Here is a 25,673-nt window from a genome sequence, read left to right on the forward strand (position 1 = left end):
GTGAGTGTGAGCTAGCTGGCTGTGCAGAACACAAAATGAGCATGAACCAGCCAAGTGCAGGACATGCAGTGAGTGTGACCTAGCTGAATGCACAACCCACACACAGTGAGTGTGAGCTGGCTGGGTGTGCAGTACACATGCAGTGTCTGAGCCGGTTGGGTGCGCAGCACATGCACACTGAGTGGAAACCAGCCAGGTGTGCAGGACACATGCAGTGAGTGTGAACTGGATGGGTGTCCTGGACACACATGGTGAGTGTGAGCTGGCTGGGTGTGCAGGACATGCACTGAGTGTGACTTGGCCAATTGCACAGCACACAGTGAGTGTGAACTGGCTGGGAGGGTAGGACACATTCAGTAAGTGTTAACCAGCCAGGTGTGCAGGACACATACAGTCAGCGTGAGCCGGCCGACTGTGCAGAACACAGAGTGAGCATGAACCAGCCAAGTGTGCAGCATGCACACAGTGTGAGCTGGTTGGGTGTGCAGTACACACACAGAGTGGAAACTGGCCAGGTGTGCGGGACACATGCAGTGAGTGTGACCTGGCTGAATGCACAGCACACATGCTGAGTGTGACCTGGCCGGGTGTGCAGCACACACAAAGTGAGCGTGAGCTGGCTGGGTGTGCAGAACACACACCGTGAATGTGAGCTGGCTGGGTGCGCAAGACACGCAGTAAGCGTGACCCGGCCGAGTGCACAGTACACAAGAGCGTGACCTGGCCGACTGCACAGCACGCACACAGTGAGTGTGAGCCGGCCGGGTGTGCAGCACACACGCAGTGAGTGTGAACCGGCCGAGTGTGCAGGGCACACGCAGTGAGTGTGAACCGGCCGACTGCGCAGCACGCACACAGTGAGTGTGAGCCGGCAGGGTGTGCAGCACACACGCAGTGAGTGTGAACCGGCCGAGTGCGCAGCGCACACGCAGCGAGCGTGAGCCGGCCGGGTGCCCAGGACACCCGCGCGCGCTCCCCGGGGCGCTGGGGTCCACAGCGGGGCTGGCCGGGCCGGCCGGAGGCGGCGCTCCGGGCTCCCCCGGCGCTGCCGGCCCGGGGGGCGGGGGCCTTGCGCCGCGAGCCCATGACGTAATGGCTTATGCTAATGAGGAGCATGTGGGGAGCCGGGGCGCGGGGCTCGGCGCGGCTCAGTCTCGCCCAGCCCGGCGCCCGGCGGGATCCCCCTGCCCGCTGCCCCGCCATGGCCCGGCCGCGGCGCGCCGCCGCCACCGCCGCGAGGCACCTGCCTCAGCCCGCCGGGGGCAGCGTGGGGCTCAGTCAGGTGGGTGCGGGGCGCAGCGCGGAGCCGGCCGCCGCCGCCGCAGCTGCAGCCAGCCCAGGGGTGCCCCCTTCCCGCCGGCCGCGGCCCTGAGCCGCCCCCCGGGGGCTGGGGGCAGCGCGAGCCGCAGCCGCGGGAGCCCCGCTGGGGGGTGCAGTCTGTGCGGGGCGCAGAGCTCCCGGGGTGCTGAGGGCGCGCGAGGCGGTGCGGTGAGGGGGGCCGGTGCGCAGGGGGAGGCGGGGAAGGTCGCCGGGAGAGAGGGGGGACGGCGGCAGCGGGGGACCCCAGGGCGCCCTGGCCGGGCGGCGTGCTGGAGTCGGGGGTGGGCAGAGTTTATTTTTGTTTCACGCTGCTGCTGCTTAAGGGCCTCCGTCCAAAGGGGCCGGCTTGCGATGCTGGATGGCTGTAGATGGAGCTGCAGCAGCTCGGCCGCTTCCCGGGGAGGCGGAGGTGCAGAGGCAGGCACCCGGGGCTGCTCCTGCCGGGCGTTAGAGCTCTCTAGCCGCAGGGGAAGTTTGCTGGGGGATGAATGGGCTGGTGCAGCCATTGCGGCTTAAAGCAGGTAGGCGGGCCTGGGATATTCGTGGCAGCAACAGGGAGCTCCCTCCTCCACTTTCTGTAGAGGAGGGAGGTTGCTGCAAAGCCTGCGTCTCTCGGTCACCGTGGCCGGGCGCTGAATTTTTTATCCATTGGGTGTCTTTCTCCCCACCTACCACTCACTCCCGTTGTCCTCCCCTCACTTGTTGACCTGAAATCTCTTTGGGCGCATTAGAAAGTGGGCTCTGCTGCTGTCATGCTGAATCATAGTGTTCCCTTGGCAAAGGGTGTCATCATCACAGCAATTCTTTTCTCTTTCCAGTTGTGAAGATTTGCTTTGGGAGGAATGCGGGTGTGGATGGTCCAGATTGCAACCCAGGGGAGGAGAGAGCTGGAGACGCTAGGCTAAAATAACCCCCCGGGGAAAGAAGAAGAAGCCCACTCCTGTGCCTTGTTGAGATTTATATATATATGTGTGTGTGTGTGTATGTGTGTGTGTGTATGCATAATTAATACACAACTCCCCCTGCCTGTTTCCTTGTGCCACTTTGTGTCATCGTCTTTGGGGAATTTAACAAGAAGCCACCAGAACACTGAACTGAAGACGGAAAGAGGAGAAGAGAAACCAGATGCACATCTGAGCTGACGGCTGTGTCCAAAAAATCCATTTGATTAGTAAATACAATTGTGAGACAGACCCAGGGAAAAACTTAAAAGGATTTTTTTCGCCCTCGTCGAGGGCTTTCCCTCCCCTGCTTCATTCCCCACCTCAACCTAAACATGATGTTTCGAGATCAGGTTGGAGTGCTGGCTGGTTGGTTTAAAGGCTGGAACGAATGTGAGCAGACTGTTGCTTTGCTTTCCTTTTTGAAGAGGGTGAGTCGAACACAAGCCCGTTTCCTCCAGCTCTGCCTGGAGCATTCTCTGGCAGATTGCACTGAGCTGCACATTCTTGAAGGGGAAGCCAACAATCCTGGTAAGTTTTGGTGCAACCAATCCATTTTGAATGCTACATTGTTCCCTTATGGAGATACCCTAGTGATGGCAAAAAAGGGGAGGTCAGGGAGCAGTGGCTCCAATGAACCAGCCTCATTGTTAACAGCTTTCCCTGGTACATTCTGTGTTTCAGGCTAGTGATGACTTGTTTCAGTTTGATTTTTCACAGCAAACTACTACTGTACAGTCTATTCAGTGGCGTAACTACGGTAGCATGAATGATTGATTTTTCTCTCATGCAGTTTCCTGTGAAATAAGGAAGTCAGGTCACGTAGAGTCTGGATTTTCTAGGCTTCTTTTGGACAACGTGGCTTGCTTTGCTTTAAGCAACATGCAAAAGAATCTCCTCATTATCTTGCTCAAACGAGTATTTAGCTGAGCTGTAGCTGGCTGAGGTATCTCAATCTTTTGTTAAATGGTAATTTGTGTCATCATGTCCTGTATGAAAACAGTTTTTTTCTCTGCAGTTCTAAGCGGTCTGTATATTCCCCAGAAGCTCTGGGGAGATACTAGTAGGCTGTTTAGGCTGCTGTGCAAAATTCAGGTAGTGAATACTGTGCATGTACTTGCTCAGAGATGTACATTTAATGTATAGATGCCTGATTTAGAGCTCATTTAAACATTGGTGAAAGTTAGTAGAACTAAAACAGTATAAGTGAAATGAGACTTATGCTTTGTGTGTGCACAGAAGTGCAAAGAAACCTTCCATAATAAAATCCCAAACTCTTCTTTCCAGAGATGAGGCTAAACACATACCTAAATTATCTAACTCTATTCTATTCATTTGCAAAAATTTCCCCCACCCCTCAACAAATATGCCTCCTATTCCCATCTCAGATATTTCAATGCAGCTTTTCAGATTAGTTAAGTACACCTTGGCCTTCTGCACATGGTAAAAAGAACACACAAAACCTAGTCTGTGGAGGGGGGGGAAGTCTGCCAGTTGATAGGTGAAATTCTTTAGGCTTTATTGCAGTAGGATACTGAACAGAGCCCCCAGTGTTTACTGAGGGAAAAGAATGCAGGGTCTTCTTCCAGCTGTTCCATATTAGAGCACTGAGCCTGCAAGATTTGGCAGCTGTCTGTGCTGCTATTGGATGACAACGTCCAGTACAATGTTGTTAGGCTTAGGATATATTTCAGTACGCTTTTAAGAAACCAACTCAGGGACTGTCTCAGTGCACAGAGCTCTAGCATCACAATGGTGAACGCACTGGAACTGGATATTTCCTTTTATAGTTCTTACGCATGCCGGGGAGGAATGTTGCAGTGTGCATTTCAGTGCAACACTGCATTTTATAAACAGCTGAACAGTTTAACCTTGTACATTTTTGTGGGAGGAGGCCTAACTAAGAATAAACTGGGGAGAAGAGCACACTCTCTTAAACTGATCTTCCACAGAAGAGCATCGCCTCTTCTCTTGCTTGCATTAGCGCGGTTTGTCTTTGGTTCCTGCTGTATGTGGCTGTGTACAATGGTATAAACTTCTGGTTTTTAATCTTACCAGGGTCTTATAGAATAGTTCCATTACACTGATTTGTCCAAAGATTACAGATGAATGATTTATTTGCAGAGTACAGTAGTAGTGTACCTGTTCAAATTATGATGGAAACGTTTCCTGTAAAACCCATACAGATACTAGGGTATGTATGAACAATAGGGATTTCTGCATAATGCCAGTCTCTTGCCAAAACAGTAGTAGAAACGAAGGTCCATATCCCTCTAGTACTTACTCATGTGACTAATCCCATTGACCTCAGTGGGAATAAAGATGACTCCCGGGAATAAAGCTCTTGGTTTGACTATTAATGATTACATTTGTGATGCTGATAGCACTTGCTCAGATGTTTCTTCAAATAATCAACTGTTCTTTTATGGCTTTTGTAGGCTCAATAGCAAGACTTGAGAATCTTTGTTAAATTTCTGTTACCACTAAATATTTTGTCCTCTTGTGTCTTTGATGTTTCATAAATACAAGACACATCTGTTTGCAACAGAAAAGTAAGGTGATCAGGGTGATCTTCCTGTTACAGAGGAATACCCAGTCTCGGTATTAGCAATTCAGAAATGATTGGAAGTGACTTTTAATTTGGTATTGATGTTATGTACTTTGAGTTTTGAGATCTCCTGTTGACATAATACTACATAGCCCTGATTCATGGCACATTTCATACTGTGGCATTTGTCTCTTGACTAGATATGAAATCACACCAGGTTCTCTTAAAGCAACCACTGCAACTTATTTCTGCTAGTAACAGAGATAGCTGTATTAGTCTAGATACTATCAAACCAAAAAAGCAGTCCAGTAGCTCTGTTAGTCTTTAAAGTGCGACTGGACTGCTTTTTTATTTCTGCTAGGTGCCCAAAAATGGGGACTCGATAGGGACACTGATTTCATGGCTCATTACAACATTCTGTAATGCACACTGGCCTGCTAACCTGAGAAGCACACTTTGTCATGACAATCTAACCCTTACCCCATCTCAGACAACCTCCTCTGACATGCATTGCTCTTCATGTTTGACTGTCTGTCCTGAGTTGTATTTAGCTTGTGCACTCTGATTTCTTTCTCCAGACCTGGAGAAGAACTCTGTGTGGTTCAAGGGCTTGTACCTTCCACCCACAGAATTTGGTGTAGTAGAGTTATCTCACCTACCTTATGCCTAACAACAACAGTTAACTTTTTATTACTCTTACTACTTGGATTCCACATACACCACAAATGTGGGCTTGTTTCTTCAGCAGCTGGTGGTGATGACAGTGTACCTAAAAATATCAGTTTGTCCTCTGCTTTTTGGCTTGTTTTTTTTTTTTTCCCCTTCTCCTTGGTAGGAATTTTGACACAAGCCTCACCTGGTTCGGCAGTTTCTTGCAGTCAAGCCGACCATTGTACCTCTGTTTGAATTAATGACTCTGCAGTTGAGTGCAGAAGTCTGCCCAAGGGCAAGAGGCTCTGGGATTAGAGCTTTAACTTGGGAACAGGATAGAGCCATAGATCTTGATGCGTGGTGTTATAATGAGCCATGAAATCAGCGTCCCTGTTGAGTCTGTGTTGTCTCTATCTTCCTTGGTACCGCAAAAGAGACAAAAATAGTGAGGATGACACAACCAGGGGTCAAGTTTTTCTCTGTGAAGCTAGTGTGAAAGCAATAAGTGAGCCTACAGAGCCAGTGTGAATATTTGAATTGACTTTAAAGTTGGCCTCTTCTGGGAAAAGACTTATTCTGTGGACACAGACATCATGGTGCTTGATGAAGTCTGACTGAAATGGATAGTGACTCGATCTGACCACCGTAAGTGTGTAGGCTCATTGTGTTTCATGTTGGATAGATGCTCATCTCACAAATATCACTATAGTGAACTGGATTCAACAGAAGGGCCAGGGGCTAAATAGACATGGAATGCAAAATATCTTTGGGGCTGGAGTGCACCTTCCCAGCTTGCCACGGGTGGGGACTGCTCTGGCCTGGCTAGAGACCCTCAGCTGCGGTGCTCCCAAGGCTGCTGCTGACGTGAGGCTGCTCCAGCCAAGCTGGAAGAGCCTACCAGCCCACATTGTTCCTAGGGCTGCTGCAGACCAGGAATACTCCAGCCTGGCTTGAATGCCTCCTGGCCTTCGGCATTCCTGAGCTTGCCATAGATGAGGACTGCTCCGGCTGTGAGAATAAATTCCAGTTCAGATGTCTCCCTTTGTAATCTGGTGTTAAAGTCTCTTTGTTTTGAGGTGCAGATTTTCAGGTCTTTAATACTATGGGCTGCTCCATTGAAATGCTCATTGACAGGGTTATGTATATTCAGATTCCCAGTGCCTGAGCTGTGTCCATTTCTTCTTTAGCGAAGTGATTGTCCAGTCTGTCCAATATACATGGCAGAGGGGCAGTGCTGGCACATGATAGCATAGATCACATTAGTGGAAGTGCAGGTGTATGGGCCCCTGATTGTATAACTGATGTGGTTAGGTCCAACGATGGTGTCTCTAGTGTAAATATGTGGATAGAGCTGGCAGTGGGGTTTGTTGCAGGGAAAAGTTCCAGGATTAGTATTTCTGTGGTGTGGCATGTGGTTGCTAGTGGGAATTTTCCTGAGGTTAGGTGGTTGTTCTGGAGGAGATCACAGGCTTCTGACCAGTACTAAAGACCTGAAAGTCTGTGTCCTAAAACAGAGACTTTAACATCAGATTACAAAGGGGGAAATCTGAACTGGAGTTTATTCTCAAATTCGATACTTTGCAGCTTGGTCTTAATAGAAATAGCAATTACCTTACCCATTACAAAGACAGCTTCCCCACCTTTGATGTTCATAGTGATCTCAGGCAAGTCACTTAACTTAATAGACACTTGCAGAAAGTAATTTTCTTCCCTCTCTTTCTCACCCTTCACCCCTCTGCCTTCTGTGCTATGTAGCTGACTTATCAGTTTTCATTTCTTTTCTTTTTTTTTTCCTCTCTGTGACATAGCTGGTCAGTTTCCTGGGTCCCACAAGCCCAGAGGAGATGGGAACCAAGTGGCAGCCTGGTTCCTGGTTCCCCTGCACTGGCGGGACCCAGGAAGCTGACCAGCTCATGGGTGGTCAGTTTCCTGGGTCCTGCAAGCAGCTGTGGGAGCCCAGCCGCTTACCAGCTGTGGGGCGGTGGGGGACCCCCACTCCCCATCTGTGGACCCCGTGGCTGGTTCTGCTCGCTGGGCATTGCCTAGCCGGCTTCTAGCCATGGGGCTATGGGGTCACGCCCCTGCAGCACTGTCCCCCGTCACGTGAACGTGAGACACACGCATTCGAAATGCGCTTATCTTGTGGGGGGGAATAACTGTATGTGGTTAGAGAAGCACAAGCCTGTGACTCTAGAGAGTGGTGTTCTGTCTTCTGTTTTGCTGTAAGTTCACAAGATGATGCTGGTCAAGTCACTCACACTCTTTCCTGCCTCAGCTTCCCCACGTAGAGAGCAGATAAGATAGTGAGTTATTTCACAGGTGTGTGTGGACACTAAGGCTATGTCTACACTACAGAGATCTTTCAAAAGAAACCCTTCCAGAAGATCTCTTCTGAAAGAACTTATTTCGAAAGAGAGCATCCACACACAAAAAAGCTTCTCAAAAGAGTGATCTGCTCTTTTGAAAGAGAGTGTCCACACAGCCCCGCCCCCCCTTTTGAAAAAAAAAGGCCAGGAATCAAAAAGTCAGGCCCCATGAGAACGGCTTTTTCAGAAAAAGCCTGTGGAGCATCTACACATTTGCTTTCGAAAGAAGCTTTCGGAAGGGGGAGCTCTTCCTGAAATGGGAGAGGAAGAGTGATTTCGAAAGGAGCGCTGCAATCTTTCAGTTTACTTTCGAAAGAACACTTTTTGCCTGTAGACCCTCCACAGGATCTTTCAAAAGAACCCCCTTCTTTTGAAAAATCTTTCCAAAGAACTTGCTAGTGTAAATGTAGCCTAAGTGGGAGCAGAATTAAGTTAATGTCGAACACTTTTGAAATCCCACTTGAAATGTTTATAAAGTGCTTTGGGATCCATAAAGAAAAAGTGCAAAGTATTATTCTATAAATGACTCAGTTTCCTTTAACTTGGCTTCTTTCCAAGTGAGATATTTCTATTCTGAGATATTTCTGTTATGGATTTCATTTGGAAAATGGAAAAAACTAAATCTACTTCCTTCCCTGCATAAATAGGCAAAGAATGGATGAGGAAGTTAAATGTAAAGAAGAGGAAGCGACAATAGGCGCTCAGTAGCTTATGGCAGTCTTGAATTCGATAAGCAACAGATTGATGGGCTTGGTCAGGCCTCTTTCTAGATTTAGTTGAAAAAGGGCATGCTTTAGTTCCATAAGTTAAAATAAGTGTGCTTATGGTATAAACGGAGTTATTGTAAAATAATATTAAATAGGAAAATGGAATAGCTTGTCCATAAGTGTGGTCAAAATTCTTGTTAGTATATGACACTTTGTACATATGCTGCACAGCTTACATAGCATGTTGGGCCTGATAGAGGTGAGTAGCTGAACAAAATTGTCCACCAAGTTGGTCCCTGTATTGGACACCATTTGCGTTCAGGCAAATGGCTTTCTGTGTTCCAAACGATCCTAGCAGATCCCACTCTAGGATTTGCTTCTGGCTCATTTATTCCAATATCCTGGTACTGGCTTCTGCTGGAAATAGCGTCCTGGTTTAGATGAACTATTGGCCTGAATCACGGTGGTAATTCGTGTGTTCCTACTAGCTTTCAACACTGGCCTGTCTCCTCCCTCCGCAACGTAATCTCAGTTGTTTTTGTGGTCCATAAACATGAATTATTTCAAGCCAGGAGCTCTGTTTGCAATCGAGTGAGTAACTGCAGTAGTAATTAGTGTGAATATACTTGCTTTATTTTAAGATGCATTAGTCAGTACTTTAGCTTTCGTACTTCACACTTCTTGCATCTAATGTTACTGTAGACAACTGCTTAGAGAGTAGGGACGCTGCTTACCGTACTGGCAATTTAAAGCCTTGGGTCCGGGTCTCTCCATACATGGTTTATTCTTCTGCAGGGACTGAGAACTCTGTGAGTTGGATACATATATGCCCTCGATTCTCAGGTGTGTAAATCAGCACAGTGCCCTCTATGTTCAGAGAATTTATATTGCTGGGAAGAGCCGAGGATCTGGGCCATGGACTGTCTGATTGCCATGGAGGGGGTGGGGAGCTGGGTTTGTCCCTCACGGAATGAAAAGGGGATTCATCTCCACGAAATGTGCAGATCCGAGTAAGACCTGCCAGAGGGTCCACCCGTGCCCCTGAGTTCATACAGTCTCCTAGCTCCCCTGGAAGAAGCAGAGCTGCCCTAGACACTCCGATTGGCCACTGCCTCTCGAGGTCGGAGAAGCCTCTCAGTGAGGGACCCGTGTAAGCCAGTGCGGGTAGGGACAGCATTAACTTATGCCTTGGTCTCTACACAGGACGCAGACAGCGATTACCCCTCCCGAGCTGCCCCTTTCTGGGCCTCCTCCTCCTTTTCCTCCTCTCCCTGCTGGAAGTCCATTCTCTCCACTGAGTGTAGACGTGACAGATATTGCAGTCCCAGGCTGTATCTTTGGGACCCATTGTATTTAAGCTTTGAATGGCTTATGAGTGGTTAAGGTTTGCTCTGGTGGGGAGGGTGGGGCTCAGCAAAAAACGGGTACATTCACGAAGGATAGCTCCACCAATGGCTAGTAGCATAGCCAGAGACGCAAAAGCGTGCGCCGACGTGTCCTTAGACTCTGTGTGACAGAAGCTAGGAGAGAGTGACTGGAGGTGGCTCGCTTGATGAGTGCTAGGTCTGTTCGTTGCCCCCCGAAGCACCTGGCATTGGCCTCTGTTGGGAGACAGGACACTGGGTGGCTACGTGGAGGCTGCATGGGGTGTATGGAGGCTGTATGGCAGTGCACAGACCTGACCCTGGACCACTGGGCTTGGTCTCCTCTCGGGAGCGTTAGAAATTTTTAACATGCTTGTTTCCTGCATTTAATTGATTGGGTTGGTGGGACAGACCAAAGGCCTTGGGGTCAGCTGGGGAGCAGTGTTCCCGTTAAGCTGAGTGCTTGAGCACGTGCCCAGGAGCGATTCAGGTGCTGCCCAGCTGATTAGAAGAGAGCCCACAACCAGGAGCAGCATCGTGGTTCTGTCGGCGGTGTACAGCTGCACATGCCTTGATGCGCATCAAAAGACGTATGCTGCCTACGGGTGGGAAAAAATAGCGGGAACCCTGCCCTGGAGGATGTAACCTGCTGAGATTTCAGCCCCAACGCTCCAGTGCTTGCACAGTTGCTTGGTAAAAGCAAGCTGCATTGCATGGAGGCTTCCATGAGGCCTTAATAGTCGAGGCAGCTTTGCACAGGGAGCGAATCACAGAACTGTAGGATTGGAAGGAGGGTTTAGAGGAGGGTTGCTAGCATCCAGGCTTTGACCAGAATGCCCCATTGAACAGGGACCTGATGGCTTCAGTCAGTGCTGTTGGCCAGGTCATTAAGAGCCTGCTTAGCGGTGCAGTGGGGCTGCTTGCCCTGGCTTTATGCTGCTGCTGGAAGCAGCTGGCAAGTTCCTGCGGCCTCCCGGCACAGAAGTCATCAGGGGAGTGCCGCATGCTGCCACTGCCCTGAGCGCTGGCTCCGCAGCTCCCATGGGCCAGGAACCACAGCCAATGGGAGTGATGGGGGAGGCACCTGTGGGCGTGGTTAGTTAGCGTGCTGTGCTTCCCTGATTGCTCCTGTGCCTCGGGGCTGCAGGGACATGTCGTCTGCTTCCAGGAGCTGTGTGAGGGCAGGGCAGGCAGAGAGCCTACCTTAGCCCTGCGGTGCTGTGGAATGGGAGTCGCCTGAGATAAGTGCCACCTGGCTGGAGTCTGCACCCCAGTCCTCTGCCAGAGGTGGGAGACCTCTCCCAGACCCTGTTCTCCTCATTCCAAAGCCTGACCCCCAACTGGAGCCCTCACCTCCTCCCACAGGCCCAGTAAGTATGTTCGGTTTTGTGTGATCAGAAAATGGGCAAGACTGAATATTATCCTAGACACCCCTGGAAGCCGCTGTCTGGGTGTTTATGTGTACGCTCCTGTGTTTGGGTGAAAGAAGTGTTTGCCCCACCTTTACCTTCCCAGCTCTGGGCCAGGCCATGGTTGTCTGCCTGTAGATACACGGTGGCAGGAGGAAGGAGGCATTGTCTGGTGGATGGAGACCTAGACAAGGAGCTAGAAAACCTCAGGCTCTGTTCCCAGCACTGTCGCCGACCTGCCATGTGACCTTGTGTGAATTATTTCCCCTCTCTGTCCCTTGGCTGTAAGTACATGACTGTCTTCTGCCATGTATGTGTACAATGACTAGCTCATTGGGGCCTTAAATTCTCTTGTGGTGCCCATACATGACGGTGATGCGACGGACAGTGTGGTGCTAGTGCAAAAGGGGACACTGGATGGCTGTCCTTATGCTCCCAAACTGCAAGAAAACGAGGCCTGTCTATATAGAGTGTATGGCAATATCAGCTGCCTAAGGGGTGTGGAGCAGGCGTGCTCCTGAATCATTGAGGGATACAGCTGTGACCATGCCATGGTGCATGGGCTACCTCAGGGCAGAGGGGTATCAAAATGCCAGTAGGATTGGCCATGGTGGCCACTCTTCAGACCTTCCCACAGGCGGTAGCATGGAAAGTCAGAACAGGGATATTCATTACTTACTCTGACCACGTGCTACTTAGGCTTGAAGTTCCATTCTGAGCCTCAGCTAACCATGTTTTTCCATGGTTCGGAGGAGGCAGGATCACCGTCTCCGTGGGCTTGCTGTAGTAGGTTTGAGAGAATCGGAGTGGCATAGGAGTAAGGGACAGTAGACCCAAATCCACCTGGGCTTTTTGCATCTGTGGTTGGTCCACAAAAGCATAGTGGGACCACCACAGTGGTTGCTTTTGCACTGTGAGTCTCCCCAGGGTGACAGCAGAAATCAGCATCCAGCAGGAGTGTGGTGGTGGTTTCGCCAGTGGCTCCCAACCCAGCCGTGAATTTGCCCTGGCTGTGGGAGTTCAAGAGACAATTCCATCCTTGTTGGCTCCCTTTAAAGTGGGTTTTAAGCAGGACAACCAAAATATTATTTAAATTATTTTTCCTTTGGAGATGAGAGTATGAAGGCAGGTTTCTTTTATAGGAGTTTTGTAGACAAAACTGCTCATTACAGCATGGGTGGTATTGTTATGGTTTGGTACCTAACAGACCCTTTGCAAAGGATGGTGGTGGTGGTAAGGAGACCCTTATAGTGGAGAGGGAGGATGTGAAGAAATGGGTCTGGGATTTAGGGATACAGTCCCCTGTTTACCTGGATGGATTTAAAATTTGAGTGCAGTACAGAGTCATGTATTGGCCCTACCAAAGAGAGGGCAGATGTGTTTGTCTCAAGAGCAAATAGAGATGCAGAGTTTTCCTTATGAAGAGATTGTTAATCAGGAATCTGATGGGTCAGTTGTAATATATTTATTTATACTGCAGCTAGTGGCTTTTTTCATGATGTAGTTGTGTCAAAGATTTTGCCAGGGGCTTTATAAGTACCAGCGTTTTTCTTGGCTCTGATCCTGAGGAGACTATTTTACATGCATAAGAGGGAAGGAGTCATGTGCTTAAAGTTAAGCAATTTGTTAATTCACTGCAGGCTCGGGTCCCTAATTCGTAGCAAGTCAGTGCCCTTTTTACAGGCCTAAGTCAGGTCCGACCCCAGATGGTGATGTATTCTGGTGCAGTTGTTGATTTTGTCCCTGAATCCTGCAGGGTGTTGAGTGATTTCATCTCCTGTTGAAGTCAGCAGAAGCTGTGGGTTGTCAGTATTTCTTAAGTTTCGGCCACCGGGCTTGTGAGAGCTGATACAGTCTGGTTTAGGTGGATTGGGCCAACCAGATATGGTGGCATTAAGGTGTATGAGCTCTCAGCAATTTCTTCTGGAGGAAGAATTGTTTTCTTTACTGTTGTCTGCATCCAGTACCTTAGCAGAACGGATGGCTGAGTTTTCCTAATTGTTCTTCCTTTCAAGCATTTCGTGAGGTTTACGTGATACCATAACTGGAAGCACTAGCTGTTACTGTTACTATAGGCAATAATTCCCTCTGGGATGGATGAGGCCTTTTCTCTTTGCAGCTGGATGGCAAATGACAGGCATCCTCAGACGTGGGGTCAGCTTGAGATATGGATACAGGACTCTCTAGGTCAGAATGTTGGGTTTTTTCCTCACAATAGTGCTCTTGCCCTGCAGGTCTGAGTCAAAAGGGTCCCCTTGACTTTAACGGCAGCTGGATCCGCTCTAGTGCGTTGAGCTGTCCTGCCTGAAAAAGTGTGTTTTGTTTTTTGTTTTGCTCCATGAAAATTTTTAGATATCATCTGCAGAATCCATCTCTGATTCACTCAACTCTTTCCTCTAAGCAGTTTTTCCCAAAGTGTGGTGCATGTGCCACCGGTTGTATGTGAAAGGATATCAAGGGGTATGCAAAAAAGAATAAATTATTACAAATCAGGAGCTAAGCACTGAGATGGCACTGGGAGGGAGGGGAGGTTCGTTGAGAAGGCCGAAATCCTGAAATGGCTACATATTTTTTTTTTTTTAAGTTTGGGAAACACTGCTCTAAAGCAATAGATCACTGTAGGGTAGTGCGGAAGCAAATCCAAGTCACTCTGCAGAATCCTAGCTCTGTCTCGTTATTACTCTTTGCACATAATTGGTTCCAGATTTTTCCTCTAAACTTTAGTTCAGTAAGACAATTAAACTGGCCTTGCTTGTGGCATGTTCATTTTCCTGATGTTTGCCATGTTGTGTTACTTGCTCTGTACTTCAGTATGCTTCTGTGTTGTGTTTAGTAATTGTTTTTATTGTTGTAAAAAGTAACGGTGTGTGCAAAGTACATCTGGTTAAAATTTCTCCTTTGAAGCTTCTTTTTTTCCTGAAGAAAACCAGCCTATTTGTGAAAATGAAAATGAAAATTTTCTTTTTATTTCTCATTGTAATGAACCTGAAAAAACAATGTGTTCCCCCTCTTGTTTTGTTTTGTCTCTTGCTTCTTTCCACCATTGTCTTTTTTTATTTTCCAGTGGCAAAATGGAAAAAGGAAAAAAGGGCAGGGAATCAGAAAAAGCCAAAAAGTCAGGGTTCTTTGTTGAAAAAACATTTTTGGTTTATTTTTAAAGCATACTTCCCATTTCTCAAACATCAGTCATGTACAGTTAAACATTTTTCTTTATAGATTTTGTCTTTATTATTGGGATATCCCTACATGCTACTCATGGAGCAAAAGTTAGCATGTGGTGTTTTTTTTTTTTTTCTTTTGCCTACTAATCTGTTTGTGCATTGGATATGTGATAATACAGCTCTGAAAAGATGGTTTTTTAACTTAAAAAACACCACACCTTTCAGAGCCAGAGAAGTGGATTTTAAAAATAGAAACCTTAGGCTGTTTCCTTCTAGATAATGCGAATGATGATGAGATGTTGAGTTTTAACTACGTACTTGACCCTTTTGATAAGAATTGTTATTGACTTGCAGTATTATGTTAAATTGATAAGAATTCTTTAAAGAGGACTAGAAAAAAATTCTTTGTATAACAATCTGCTCAGCTCATAGCCCATAGCTGTCTTCCGCCTCAATGCTTTTGTCTGCAAGAGTCTGACCCAGCAAAGTGCTGAGAGCCCTAAAGTTCTGGTGAGAAATGCTTGGCTCAGGATTGCACCCTTAAGAATTTTATACTAGCCTAATGTGAATAGCTTGATACATGTAAGAGCTTCTGAAGCTGAATGTAAGAGTGAAATCCTGGCCCTGCTGATTTCAGTGACAAAATTGCCATTGACTTCAGTGAGGGTCCAAGTTCACCCCAGCTGTCCAGATTGTAGCTTCTTGGGGTTTGATCCTGAGCCCATTGTAGTGAGTCCGGTGACTTCAGTACTGCAGGCTCAGACGCAGGGTGGTATCCAACATTCCCTCTGTTTTTTGACATCCATGGGTGGAATGAACTTTGTGCACCACGGCATGTGCTGAATGTGTACCACATGCTGCCTGCTGTGGGTGGCTGTGAGCACTCTGCCAATCAGCTGGCTGGCACCTGAATCTCTTCTGGGTGGGTGCCCAAGCGCTCAGCTTGCAGGGAGCACTGGTGGTATCCCTGTAGTGCCCCGATGTCCATGACAGTCTTCCCATTGGCTTCATTGGGTGGTGAATGAGCAAAGTGTACAGGGAGCTGTTTTTTCCTCTCCCCCGGACCACGAACATCAGCACTGGGCCTGGCACCATCTGGGTGTTGGAACTCCCCCAGCACAAAGGTGGACTGGCTAGCATGGCCAAGGGGTGTGTCCAGCCAGCTCATAGCGGTACACAGATATGCAGTACGCTGGGTGTGTGGATGAGGAGCTTTGGAACAGAGCCTGAAGAGAACCACTTGATGTTGAAATCAAGAGAAGAAATTGAGGATGGATAGGCCACCCTCTTGGAGAACCATCATCCATAGTCCGTCAAGCTCTCACATGGAACCCCCAAGGAAAATGCAAAAGAGGAAGACCTCGGACAACATGGAGAAGACCTACCAAGATTGAAGGACAGCAAATGGGGTACTCCTGGGGGCAGCTAGAAGTTTTGTCACAAGAGAGGGTGAAGTGGAGGAGGCGTGTAGATGACCTGTGTTCCATGTGGAGTACAAGGGTTTGTCGAATAAGGTAGGGGTGTGTGTGTGTGTGTGTGTGTGTGTGTGTGTGTGTGTGTGTGTGTGTGTGTGCGGAGTACAAGGGTTTGTCGAATAAGGTGTGTGTGTGTGTGTTGTGTGTGTGAGCTCTGAAGCTACTTCACTCCTATCTTTTAGTGTGGCTTTTGGGCTGGAAGGCATGAATTAACTGTGGGTACTAGGATGGATATTTGTATCCATTCTGTGCAGATCACTACAGGAAGTTTAGGCTGCTGCTATGGGCAGTTTCAAAGTCTTTTATCTCCATACATCCCCCAGTTCAGTGGCGTTTGCAGAATTTTTACATGCAGATTCAGGGGCCACTGCCACCTTAAAACAAAAATCACACTTTCATCCACAGACTGCACCTGCTCTTTTTACAGACAGCTGGTGAAGTTACTGGAGCTAAAAGAGATGAGTGAGCATGGCTGCTGGAATTAGCAGTACTGGTGGTATGGCTTGAAGTGGCCTCCATCATACAAAGGGTTTACAGCTTTATTTGGTGGCTTTCAGCACCCTCACTGCGAAAAATGTTCTGCTGCCACAGTGAGCGACTGATTTTTTTTTTTTTTTTTTTTTTTTTTATGTTTCCCAGTTTACTTTAGATATTTGACAGCTCCTGGAGTGTAGTCAGTTTCATTGCTGATGGTGCACACTCTTGGCAGCACTCTGCAAGAGAGGGTATTTAGCAATAGGGTTAGCAGCAGAACTGGACGTGGAAATTGAACAGATACCAAGCAGGGCTTGGACAGAGAGACTGAGAGTGGGAAGAGAAGGTGAGGCCCTAATTAGGTATATTGTTCTTCATCTTCCTCAAAGAGTCTTCTAAACGTAGCTGGAGGTGGGAGGAAGGCAGAAATAGCCATATAAAAATTGTAAAGGATTTTTTTAAAATTCAAGTCATACTATGTCAATTATCAATTGAATTGAATCAATTGTTTGTAATTTGTCAGCTATACTTCAGTTTACAATGCCCCGTTAGCAGTGTACGGCTTTGCAACTCTCAGGTGATTGAACAAAGAACACGTTTTGGATGACATATTTAGTAACCTTTCATCATAAAAGAATTGTGAAATAGTCCACTTGGTACTGAATCCTTTGTATAGCACATCTCAAACCTCAATTGCTGAGTGCCCCTATAAAGATGGATGCTTCATTCATATATATAAGAGTAATAGCTGTGATAATAGCAGTTGTCCAGCTAAACTGCCCAGCCTTTTTATGACCTATCGGAGATTCCACAAAGAATGAATATTTAGCACAGTGGAGCTGCCAAAAGCCATATTTATATTAGTAAACCTCTCTAATAGTAAGTAACAGGTGGCCCATACCGACATGTTTTGGTTAAGGTCCTGGTTTTATATTTCATTCACAGCAAATGTTGCATTAATATGACTCTTGTATTGTGATTAAAGTGCAAGGCTCTACATTAATTTTCTGCAGATTGCACTTGAAACTTTAGTTTGTCCCTTTTTTATGGGAGTAGGTAAACACTAAGAAATCTTTCTGGACAAGTCACAACAGCTGGAGGGTACGGGTGTCTCGGTGGAGTGAAGGAATTTCTTCAGAGAAGCTATTGTCTGTGTTCTCAGCCTTTTAACAGCTGTTGTTCAGATTAACCCTTTGCTCTGCGCAAATAGTTGCAAACATACAATCAGATGTTTTCCCATTGTTACAAGTAAATGTACTGTGACGAAGTCAGTCTTGTTCCTGGGCTTCTGGTCCCTATTCAGTCCACTGGTCCCACTTAAGGCCCATTCACCCTCGCTGGGGTGAGGGGTGGTCTGGGGGGAACCCGGCCCCAACCCACTTGTGCCAGGTTCCGGCCCAGGGACCCTGTGCGGCTGCTAGTGGGAAGGGCTGACTCCCTTAGCCCTTGGCGCAGCAGCTCTTCTCCCTGGGCCACTTCCCCCGACAATTCCCCCGGTACCTCCTCCAGGCTGCAGGAGTAGCGAGTCCCCCCACTTGGTCTGCTGAAGCTCCTCGCCTCCCTCTGCGGTTTCTGGTGTTCCTGCCTCTCCTCTGCTCCTTTAAAACCTGCTCTCTCCCACGATTCCGGTCTCCTCACCTCTCTCCACTTGCCCCTCGCACTCTCTCCCCACCCTTCCCACTGTGAAGGGCTTTTAAAGGCCTCTTACTAGCCCAGTCATGGAATCTGCTGGTCCCAATTAGGTTGAGCCATCTCGTGCCCAGCTGCCTGCGATTGCCCTGCTGGTGCTCCGCAGGCCCTTCTGCTTGTTTGGGGTCCCTCTGAGGAGGCCCTCCGCCCTGGCCCCGACACGGTACTTTGACCATGTGTTGGGGAAGAGAGGTTAAGGAGTGTGAAGTCACACTTTTAAATCCCTCTTAAAGCCAAAGTCAGTGTTATCGCTGTTCAGTTATTTTTCTGATTTTTAAAATAAAACAATTTTTCTGCTTTTCCTAAGCAAACACAGTATCAAAGGGAACTTCCAATTTAGGGGCCAGGAAGCATGGCCCACGGAGTGTCACTCTTCAGATCAGAGTATCCAAGACTTCGGGAATGCACATGCAACTTCACTTACACCCATAAAGTCAAATGCATTTGAGGCAATACTGGCGTGACCCCCACTGGAATGCCGTATCTTGTTCTGGTGTCCCTGCTTCAGGAAGGATGTTGATAATTTGAAGGAGGTTCTGAGAAGATCCACGAACATGATAAAAGGATTAGAAAACATGCTTCATAGTGACAGAGTCAGGGAGCACAATGTATTTAAAGGTGTGTCTGTACTATGCAGCTTTTAGTGACAAGGCTGTGTATGGCACAGCCCTCTTGTTAAAAGTCAGCTCATGTGAATGCTGTTTGTTGATACTACTGAAACCCAGTGAGGGGGGGTTTTGACATTCACACTTGCACTAATCATGGCAAAATTTTGTCATTCGGGGGGCTTCTTTCTTTAAAGCACCTGTGAATGACAAAAGTGTTGTCAATTACATGCAAGTGTAGACGTAGCCAAGGAGAAGATTCAGAGGTAAGTGGATCACAGTTTATAAGAATGAAAATGGGGAAGAAAAAATTGAGAATGGGCTCTTCAATCAAGCAGACAAAGGTACAGAAAGATTCAGTGGTTGGAAGCTGAAGCTTGTCACATTGAGACTGGAAATAAGGTACACATTTTTGACTGTTGGAAAAACTGCCCAGGGTCATAGTCTTGTGGCACCTTATAGACTAACAGATATTTTGGAGCATTAGCTTTTGTGGGCAAAGACCCACTTTATCAGATGCATCTGATGAAGCGGGTCTTTGCCCACGAAAGCTTATGCTCCAAAATATCTGTTAGTCTATAAGGCGCCACAAGACTTCTTGTTGTTCTCGAAGTACAGACTAACATGGCTACCTCTCTGATACAGGGTCATAGTGCATTCGGTATCAATTTTCAAATCAAGATTGAGCTGCACCAGACTTTTGAGAAGATCAGCCAAACAGCAGTTAATCCATCAAAGACCTGTGGTCATTGTTAGGGTCTGAGGGGGAACAGGATGATCCTCCAAGATATCGCAATGGCCCCTTCTCGCCGTGGAATCTGAATGTATTCAGAGTGTAAGGGCTATGCAAGACCCGATGTATGGCTTGCTCAGCCAGTGCCGTTACACACAAGGGACTGCAGGGAGTTGCAACCGGGAGGGCTTTATCAATTAGCAGATTCCCGCTGAATGAAATAGCACAGAAATTCACACACACAAGACCAATTGCTAGTAAGTAATCCATTTTACCAGGCCCAGTGGCTCCTGCATTATGAATAAAGGTGTCAGTGTGAGAGCAGTCATCAAAATGTCTCCTTTCTGGCCTGTGCAGGGAGGAGAGAGGCTTTGATGACAGTCAGTTAGGTTTGAAATACTTATTGCTTATCTGCTTTAGTGTAGGTCCCACTCCTTCCCCCCCATCTTCTGTTTGAATTGGACAGAACTGTTTGTGTTGCGGTATCTGTTAAAGAGATGCACCCCTCACTGCAGTGTTTGCATCTCCTGCAATAAGCACTTGAGCACATCTCTTCCTGGGAGCGTCTCCTGCCGCACGCGAGAGAGGCCACGAGAATGCCTTGGCAGAGAAGATTAGCGTTACTGTCTGACTTCTCCCATTATCTCCATCACCAGCCGAGGCTGTAATGAAACCGCCAAGGTGACGGGAAGGGGAAAGAGCCAAGCTGTGTGCCGTTTTCAAAAAATGAAGAGCGTAGCAATTCTGGCTGTGTCTCCATTCCTAGAAGCCTCCCATGGTGTGGCTGAAACTCCTTGGGTAGTGTGCACAAAGTGGGGCAGGGTGATGGGGGTATGTTCCCCCCCCATACACGTGCACACACACACACACACACACATACACTCACACACACACACACACACCCTTATCCCTCCCCCCAGTACATGTTGGGGTGAGACCAGCTGTGGCCAGCCGTTGGCCATCTCTCTGCCTAACTTTGCCGCTAGGCAACCAGTGAGCTCGACTGTACTTGCTGGTTAGTGTGGCTCCCACAGGAGATCAGAGGCTGCTCAATGGATGCCGTGCCCGCAGCTGCACTTGCCCTGCCTCTGGTTCCTGCTCCTGCCTGGTTCATGTCCTACTTCGGTCTTGTTTCCAGACCTGCCTCTGCTCTCCCTACCACCTGCTTTGGCTCCAGCCCCTGTTCCCTCCTGCTCCTGGCTTTGCTTCCTGGCTCCCTTCTAGTTTACTGTGGCATTCAGCTCACTGATCTTTTGGCTCATTCCAAGACTGTTTCCCCTGGAGCCTGGATTTTACGAAACTCTTGTTTCAGCCCCTAGGCCTGAGCGCCTGGTCAGGTTCAGTGGTGTGTGGGTGGGTGGGTGGGATGAGCTGTGTAGCGACTGGAGGTAGCTCTCGGGGTTGCCTGGTATGTGGTGGGAGGGTGGTAGTTTGCCCCAGGTCCTCCTTTTGAGAGGGCCTCAAATCTGTTCTGCTTGCCTGAGCTGTGTTGTGATGCTGTGTTGCAACACCGTGTGCAAGGAGCTGGGAGCTGGGCCCAGCCCTGTGAGACAGGCGCTACCACTGCATGGGACGAGTGTGGGGCAGGTTCACTCTCCAGCGAGCCGCGCTCCCTCTGGCCTCAGGTCAGAGAGGGGAAGGACGGCTGGGGAGGGGGCTCAGTTTCAGATTTTGCCCTGGGCCCGAGAAAAACTCTACTGGGGCCTGGTAGTTACTGTGCATGGTGGAGGTGTGGTGTCTGGGAAGTCACAGTTCCCAGGGGGCAGGGACTTTCTCGTTGCCTGCCATCCACCCTCTCCTGTGCCTCCCTGTTTGGGACAAGATGAGAGGTCCCTCCTGTGGCAGGCAGTGCGGGTGTGCTGGGGTGTGGAGGAGGCTGCTCCGTAGCATCCTGGGAGAGAAGGGCTTTGCTGGGCCTCTCCTAGGCTAGTGGCATTGTGGGAGAATTCAGCCCCACTGCAGTAGGGAGTAGCTTGTAAAGCATCTCCCTCTGGACATCACCTTTGACCCAGACCGTTTTCATCTTCTTTTTTCACTCTGCGGCACACAAGGGCTGTTGTCTTTCTCGCGCATCTAGCCGAGGCAGGAAACTGGGTTTTAAGTAATTGCCGTGTGCTGCCATTTTTCCTGTGCTCGATTTCCATTTCCTCCTCCCTTCCCACATCACCAAAATATCCTTAGCTTTGTCTCTGGGTGATAGGTGCTAGTAGGTGTCCCCTGACCCCGGTCTTATTGCCCCTGTACTTTACTATTGTGACAGAGGCAGCCTCACCTGGGGCCCGACTTACTGCTTTCACTCATGCTGGGTATGGCTTCACTGTGTGTGCCCCTTGTGGTTTCAGTGGGATCGTTTCTGGGGTAAGATCTTACACAATGTGAGCAAGGGTAGCAAAACCTGGTCCTCCATGAGGAGCATGAAAATAGTGGGGGCATACTCTGGTACCGTGGGGGTTTGGGCCAAAAGAAATCTGGTGAGGCTCAACAAGGAGAAGTGCAGAGTCCTGCGCTCAGGATGGAAGACTCCCAAGCACAGTCACAGGCCTGGGACCAACTGACTAGACAGCAGTTCTGCAGACAAGGACATGGGGATTACAGTGGACAAGAAGTTGGCTATGAATCAATGGTGTGCCCTTGTTGCCAAGATGTCTGACGGTGTGTTGGGCTGCATTAATCGCAGCATTGCCAGCAGATCAAGGGAAGTGATTTTTCCCATCTGTTCAACACTGCTGAGGTCACATCTGGAGTATTGTGTCCAGTTTCCCCCCCCCCCCACATAAAGTTTGTGGGCAAATTGGAGATAATCAAGCGAAGGGCAGCAAAAATGATTAAGGGCTACAGCACATGATTTGTGAGCAGAGGTTGAAGAAACAGGGCTTATTTAGTCTGCCGAAGAGAAGAGTGAGGGGGGATTTGATGGCAGCCTTTGACTACCTGAAAAGGAAGGAGGCTCCAAAGAGGAGGGAACCAGGCTTTTCTCAGTAGTGACAGGTAACAAAACGAGGAACAGTGGTCTCAGGTTGCAGTGGGGGAGTCCTAGGTTGGATACCCGCATGGTGTTGAAGCAGTGGAATGGGTTATCCAGGGAGGTGATAGAAACTCCATCCTTAGAGATGTTCGAGGCCAGGCTTGACAAAGCCCTGGCTAGAATGATTTAGTTGGGGTTGGTCCTGCAGTGAACAAGAAGGCTGGACTTGATGGCCCGTTGAAGCCTCTTCAAACTCTAATCTTCTATGATACTATGCCCTGGTGAGGGTTTAGTAACATTTTACACCACACGCAATCCCACTGACGCTGATAATACTACTTTGTGGGGTGCGATATTATTTGATGTAAGGGTTCTGAGTGTTGTCCTAAGCTCACGTGGGGCCTGATTCTGGTCTCATTTACTCCAGGTTAGCACTGGGGTTACCCCACTGGGCCAAACTGTACTCTCCTTTGTGCAGCTGTACATGGGCTTTGATGGACTCATTCTGGGTTTTTATATCTGAACAGATCCACTGACTTCACTGAAGTTGTTCACAACAGACACTGATTCAGTAGGATACCCTGGCTATGGTCTTGTCAGGATTTTTCTTCCATAAGCCTGCAGGGGAAGGGGTCTGTGGCGGCAGGCGCACATCTCACACATAAAGGGGTGGGAGTGCAGGGCGCCTGACTTTATAGATAAAATGGATTAATGAAATAACAGTAATTGGTTGACTTTCCTCCTTGTGTAACTTTCTGGAGGGCCAGCCTTTTTGGAGCAAGGAACTGGGGCATTGCAAAGCCGGAGCTCTCTTCTTCTTTGGCAGAATGCAGGTCCCCTCTCCCAGGCGAGGCCAGGATAGAACTGAGGGCAGTTTGCTGCTGACTTTTGTGCTGGCCATGTTGGATAGGAGTGAAACCACCAGCGTATTTCGAAGAGCAGTGATTGGCTGTGCATGTGGACCCTTATCTCCACTGGACTTTTTTGCAGTGGTGTAACTGCAGGGATGTATTACTGTTATTTAGAACATTGTCATAGCTTCTAGGAGTGCCAATCATAGGCCAGGATCTGACTGTATCTGCATCAGTGCAAATTCTTAGTGCAGACACGCTCCGATAGTGCAAAAAGGGGCTAGTCCCATTGCAGCTTAGACTGAACATTCGGTACTGCAAACCCCCACCTGCTGCAAAAACAATGTTACAGTATTGCAAAAAGCCCAAACACTGCACCCCTTTGCTGGGTTGTCTCTGAATTGCTAACAGAAGTGAAAGATAGTAAGTTATTTCTGTCATTAAAGTAAGATTCTGGGCAAAACCGGAGAACTGTTGATTGAGACCTTTTTTTTGCAATTTTCTGGAGTACAATCTCTGTTTGTGAAGAATTCCACTTTCATTTATACTGGTGTAATGTGAATTCAGTGGACCAGTTTCTCAGCAGATGTAAATCAGTGTAGCTCCACTGACTTTAATGGAGGAAGGATGGTCTCTCTTGTAGATAGGACGCTGAATGAGATTCAGTCCAATTTCTAACTCAGCCACAGACTTCCTATGTGCCTTATTATGAGATAATACTTCCCTATCTCAGAGAAGAGTTGGGAGGATAAAATCCATTAGTGTTTGTCAGTGATGGGGCCCAAATAAGTATTTCAGTTTAAACTGTCAGAACATAGTAAATTAGGAATAACTGGTTGACTCTAAGTGTACTTAACTGTGGGTTCTACAAAACATAATTAAGATGATACATATTTTTGGTTTAATTTATCGTTGCAACATGCCACGGTTTGTTTTGTTAATATTGCATGTGAGAAATTTAAAATTCTGTCTCTGGCTGTGAGGATTAAAAGCTGGTAATCTAGATGCTAAGAAACATCACTTTAGGTTTAGTATTTTATTAGCATTCATAGTTCTGCAGGGTAAGAAAATCTGTATGTGTTGTTGCAGTTTTCCCTGTGAGATCATATTAAAGTTTACATGTTGATAGCACAAAATAAAATCGAGATGAATGAATTTCAAATACAGTAAACTCTTTCATATCTGGCAGCCATGGGACTGGGAGGTTGCCAGATGTTCAACTATTCCAGATAATAGTGAGGTATATCTAGCAATGCATAACACTAAAGAAAAACAAAATTGGGTATTAACAAACAAACAAAAATGTATGCAGAGTACTTTATTGACTAACAACAGTAGTACTGTACACTGTACACTTATATTGTATTTGCCTTATTTGTCTTTACCCTATAGTGAGAGTACTTTATGGAAAACATAAATAAAATTTACTTATGGTTAAAATGTTGGTATTTGAGAGTTCTGCATAATAGAATATCAGATATGAAAGAGTTTACTGTATGAAATCAATCCAACAGCATTAAAATGCTAGTGGTGATTTGAAGGAGTTTTATTTTCACACATGGAATCAGAGTAATAATGTTGCACTATCTTTTTTTTTAGGATTTAAGAAGTCACTCTTTAATTTTCTTAATGTTGCAGCACACTAAGCACAGTTAATTGTTGTTTAAATGCACCGTATTTTCCATTGCTCAATACATTTGCAATTAGTGAAACAATACTTCTGCTTTCAAGAAGAACTTAACAGGAAATGAGACCACTGGAATCTTTGCAGTTAAAATACACACTTGTTTTGTTTGTCGGGGAGAGAGAGTCCTTTTACGTGCTGGTTTTCATTTCATTGTGCATAGTTTCTCATGTAGCTCTCACTCAAAAGTACTTAAAGGGATACTCCTAATTTGAAATCTTGTCAGTTTCAACAAATGAGGTGATAAGTTTCATGTGCTTCACCTGCCCTTTCCACCAGCTATCAGTATTTATGATTTGACAGTTATCACATTTTCCTGTCTTTAAACACTATTTTTCTCCCCTGTTGCTGTTTGAAAAACCGACACAGGCTGGGGACCTGATTGACTCAAAAAGAGAAATCAGTGAAAATAATTAGACACAAAGGCCTTTTATCCTCAGCTGTACTTTGTGTTCGCAAAGCCCTGCTCCTTCTGTCTGTTTGTGACATGCAAAGATAGCCTTAGTGCTCCAGTGATTGTGGGAAACCATAGACCAGCCTGGATCCCTAGATTATTTTAGAGCCGCCTAAGGGGCCAGGAGAGAAGTCAGGGAATGGTGGAAGATGGTCAGGGCATCCTGACCACACGTTCTCATCCTCAGCTGTGAATGGGGAGGGTTGTGGCACAGGAGCCTGATGGGTCGGAGCTGGTAGGTTCTCAGATGCTATGGTGGTGGGTGACCAGTATGAG

General features: G+C 47.5%; 1 protein-coding gene across 4 annotated transcripts in view; it reads left to right on the forward strand.

Annotated features, from left to right (window-relative positions):
- Positions 1-1,145: 1,145 nt before the first annotated feature.
- The window catches only part of SAMD4A (sterile alpha motif domain containing 4A), a 218,303-nt gene continuing 193,775 nt past the window's right edge, over positions 1,146-25,673 (forward strand). For all 4 annotated transcript variants that reach the window (XM_074996232.1, XM_074996233.1, XM_074996234.1 and 1 more), the window contains exons 1-2: positions 1,146-1,282; positions 2,139-2,792. In XM_074996232.1, coding sequence (XP_074852333.1) covers positions 2,597-2,792 — 196 coding nt within the window. In that variant the 5' untranslated portion in view covers positions 1,146-1,282; positions 2,139-2,596. The remainder of the gene's footprint in view (positions 1,283-2,138; positions 2,793-25,673) is intronic.

Source organism: Carettochelys insculpta, chromosome 6, assembly GCF_033958435.1.
Source record: "Carettochelys insculpta isolate YL-2023 chromosome 6, ASM3395843v1, whole genome shotgun sequence".
In the NCBI taxonomy this organism is placed as follows: domain Eukaryota; kingdom Metazoa; phylum Chordata; order Testudines; family Carettochelyidae; genus Carettochelys; species Carettochelys insculpta.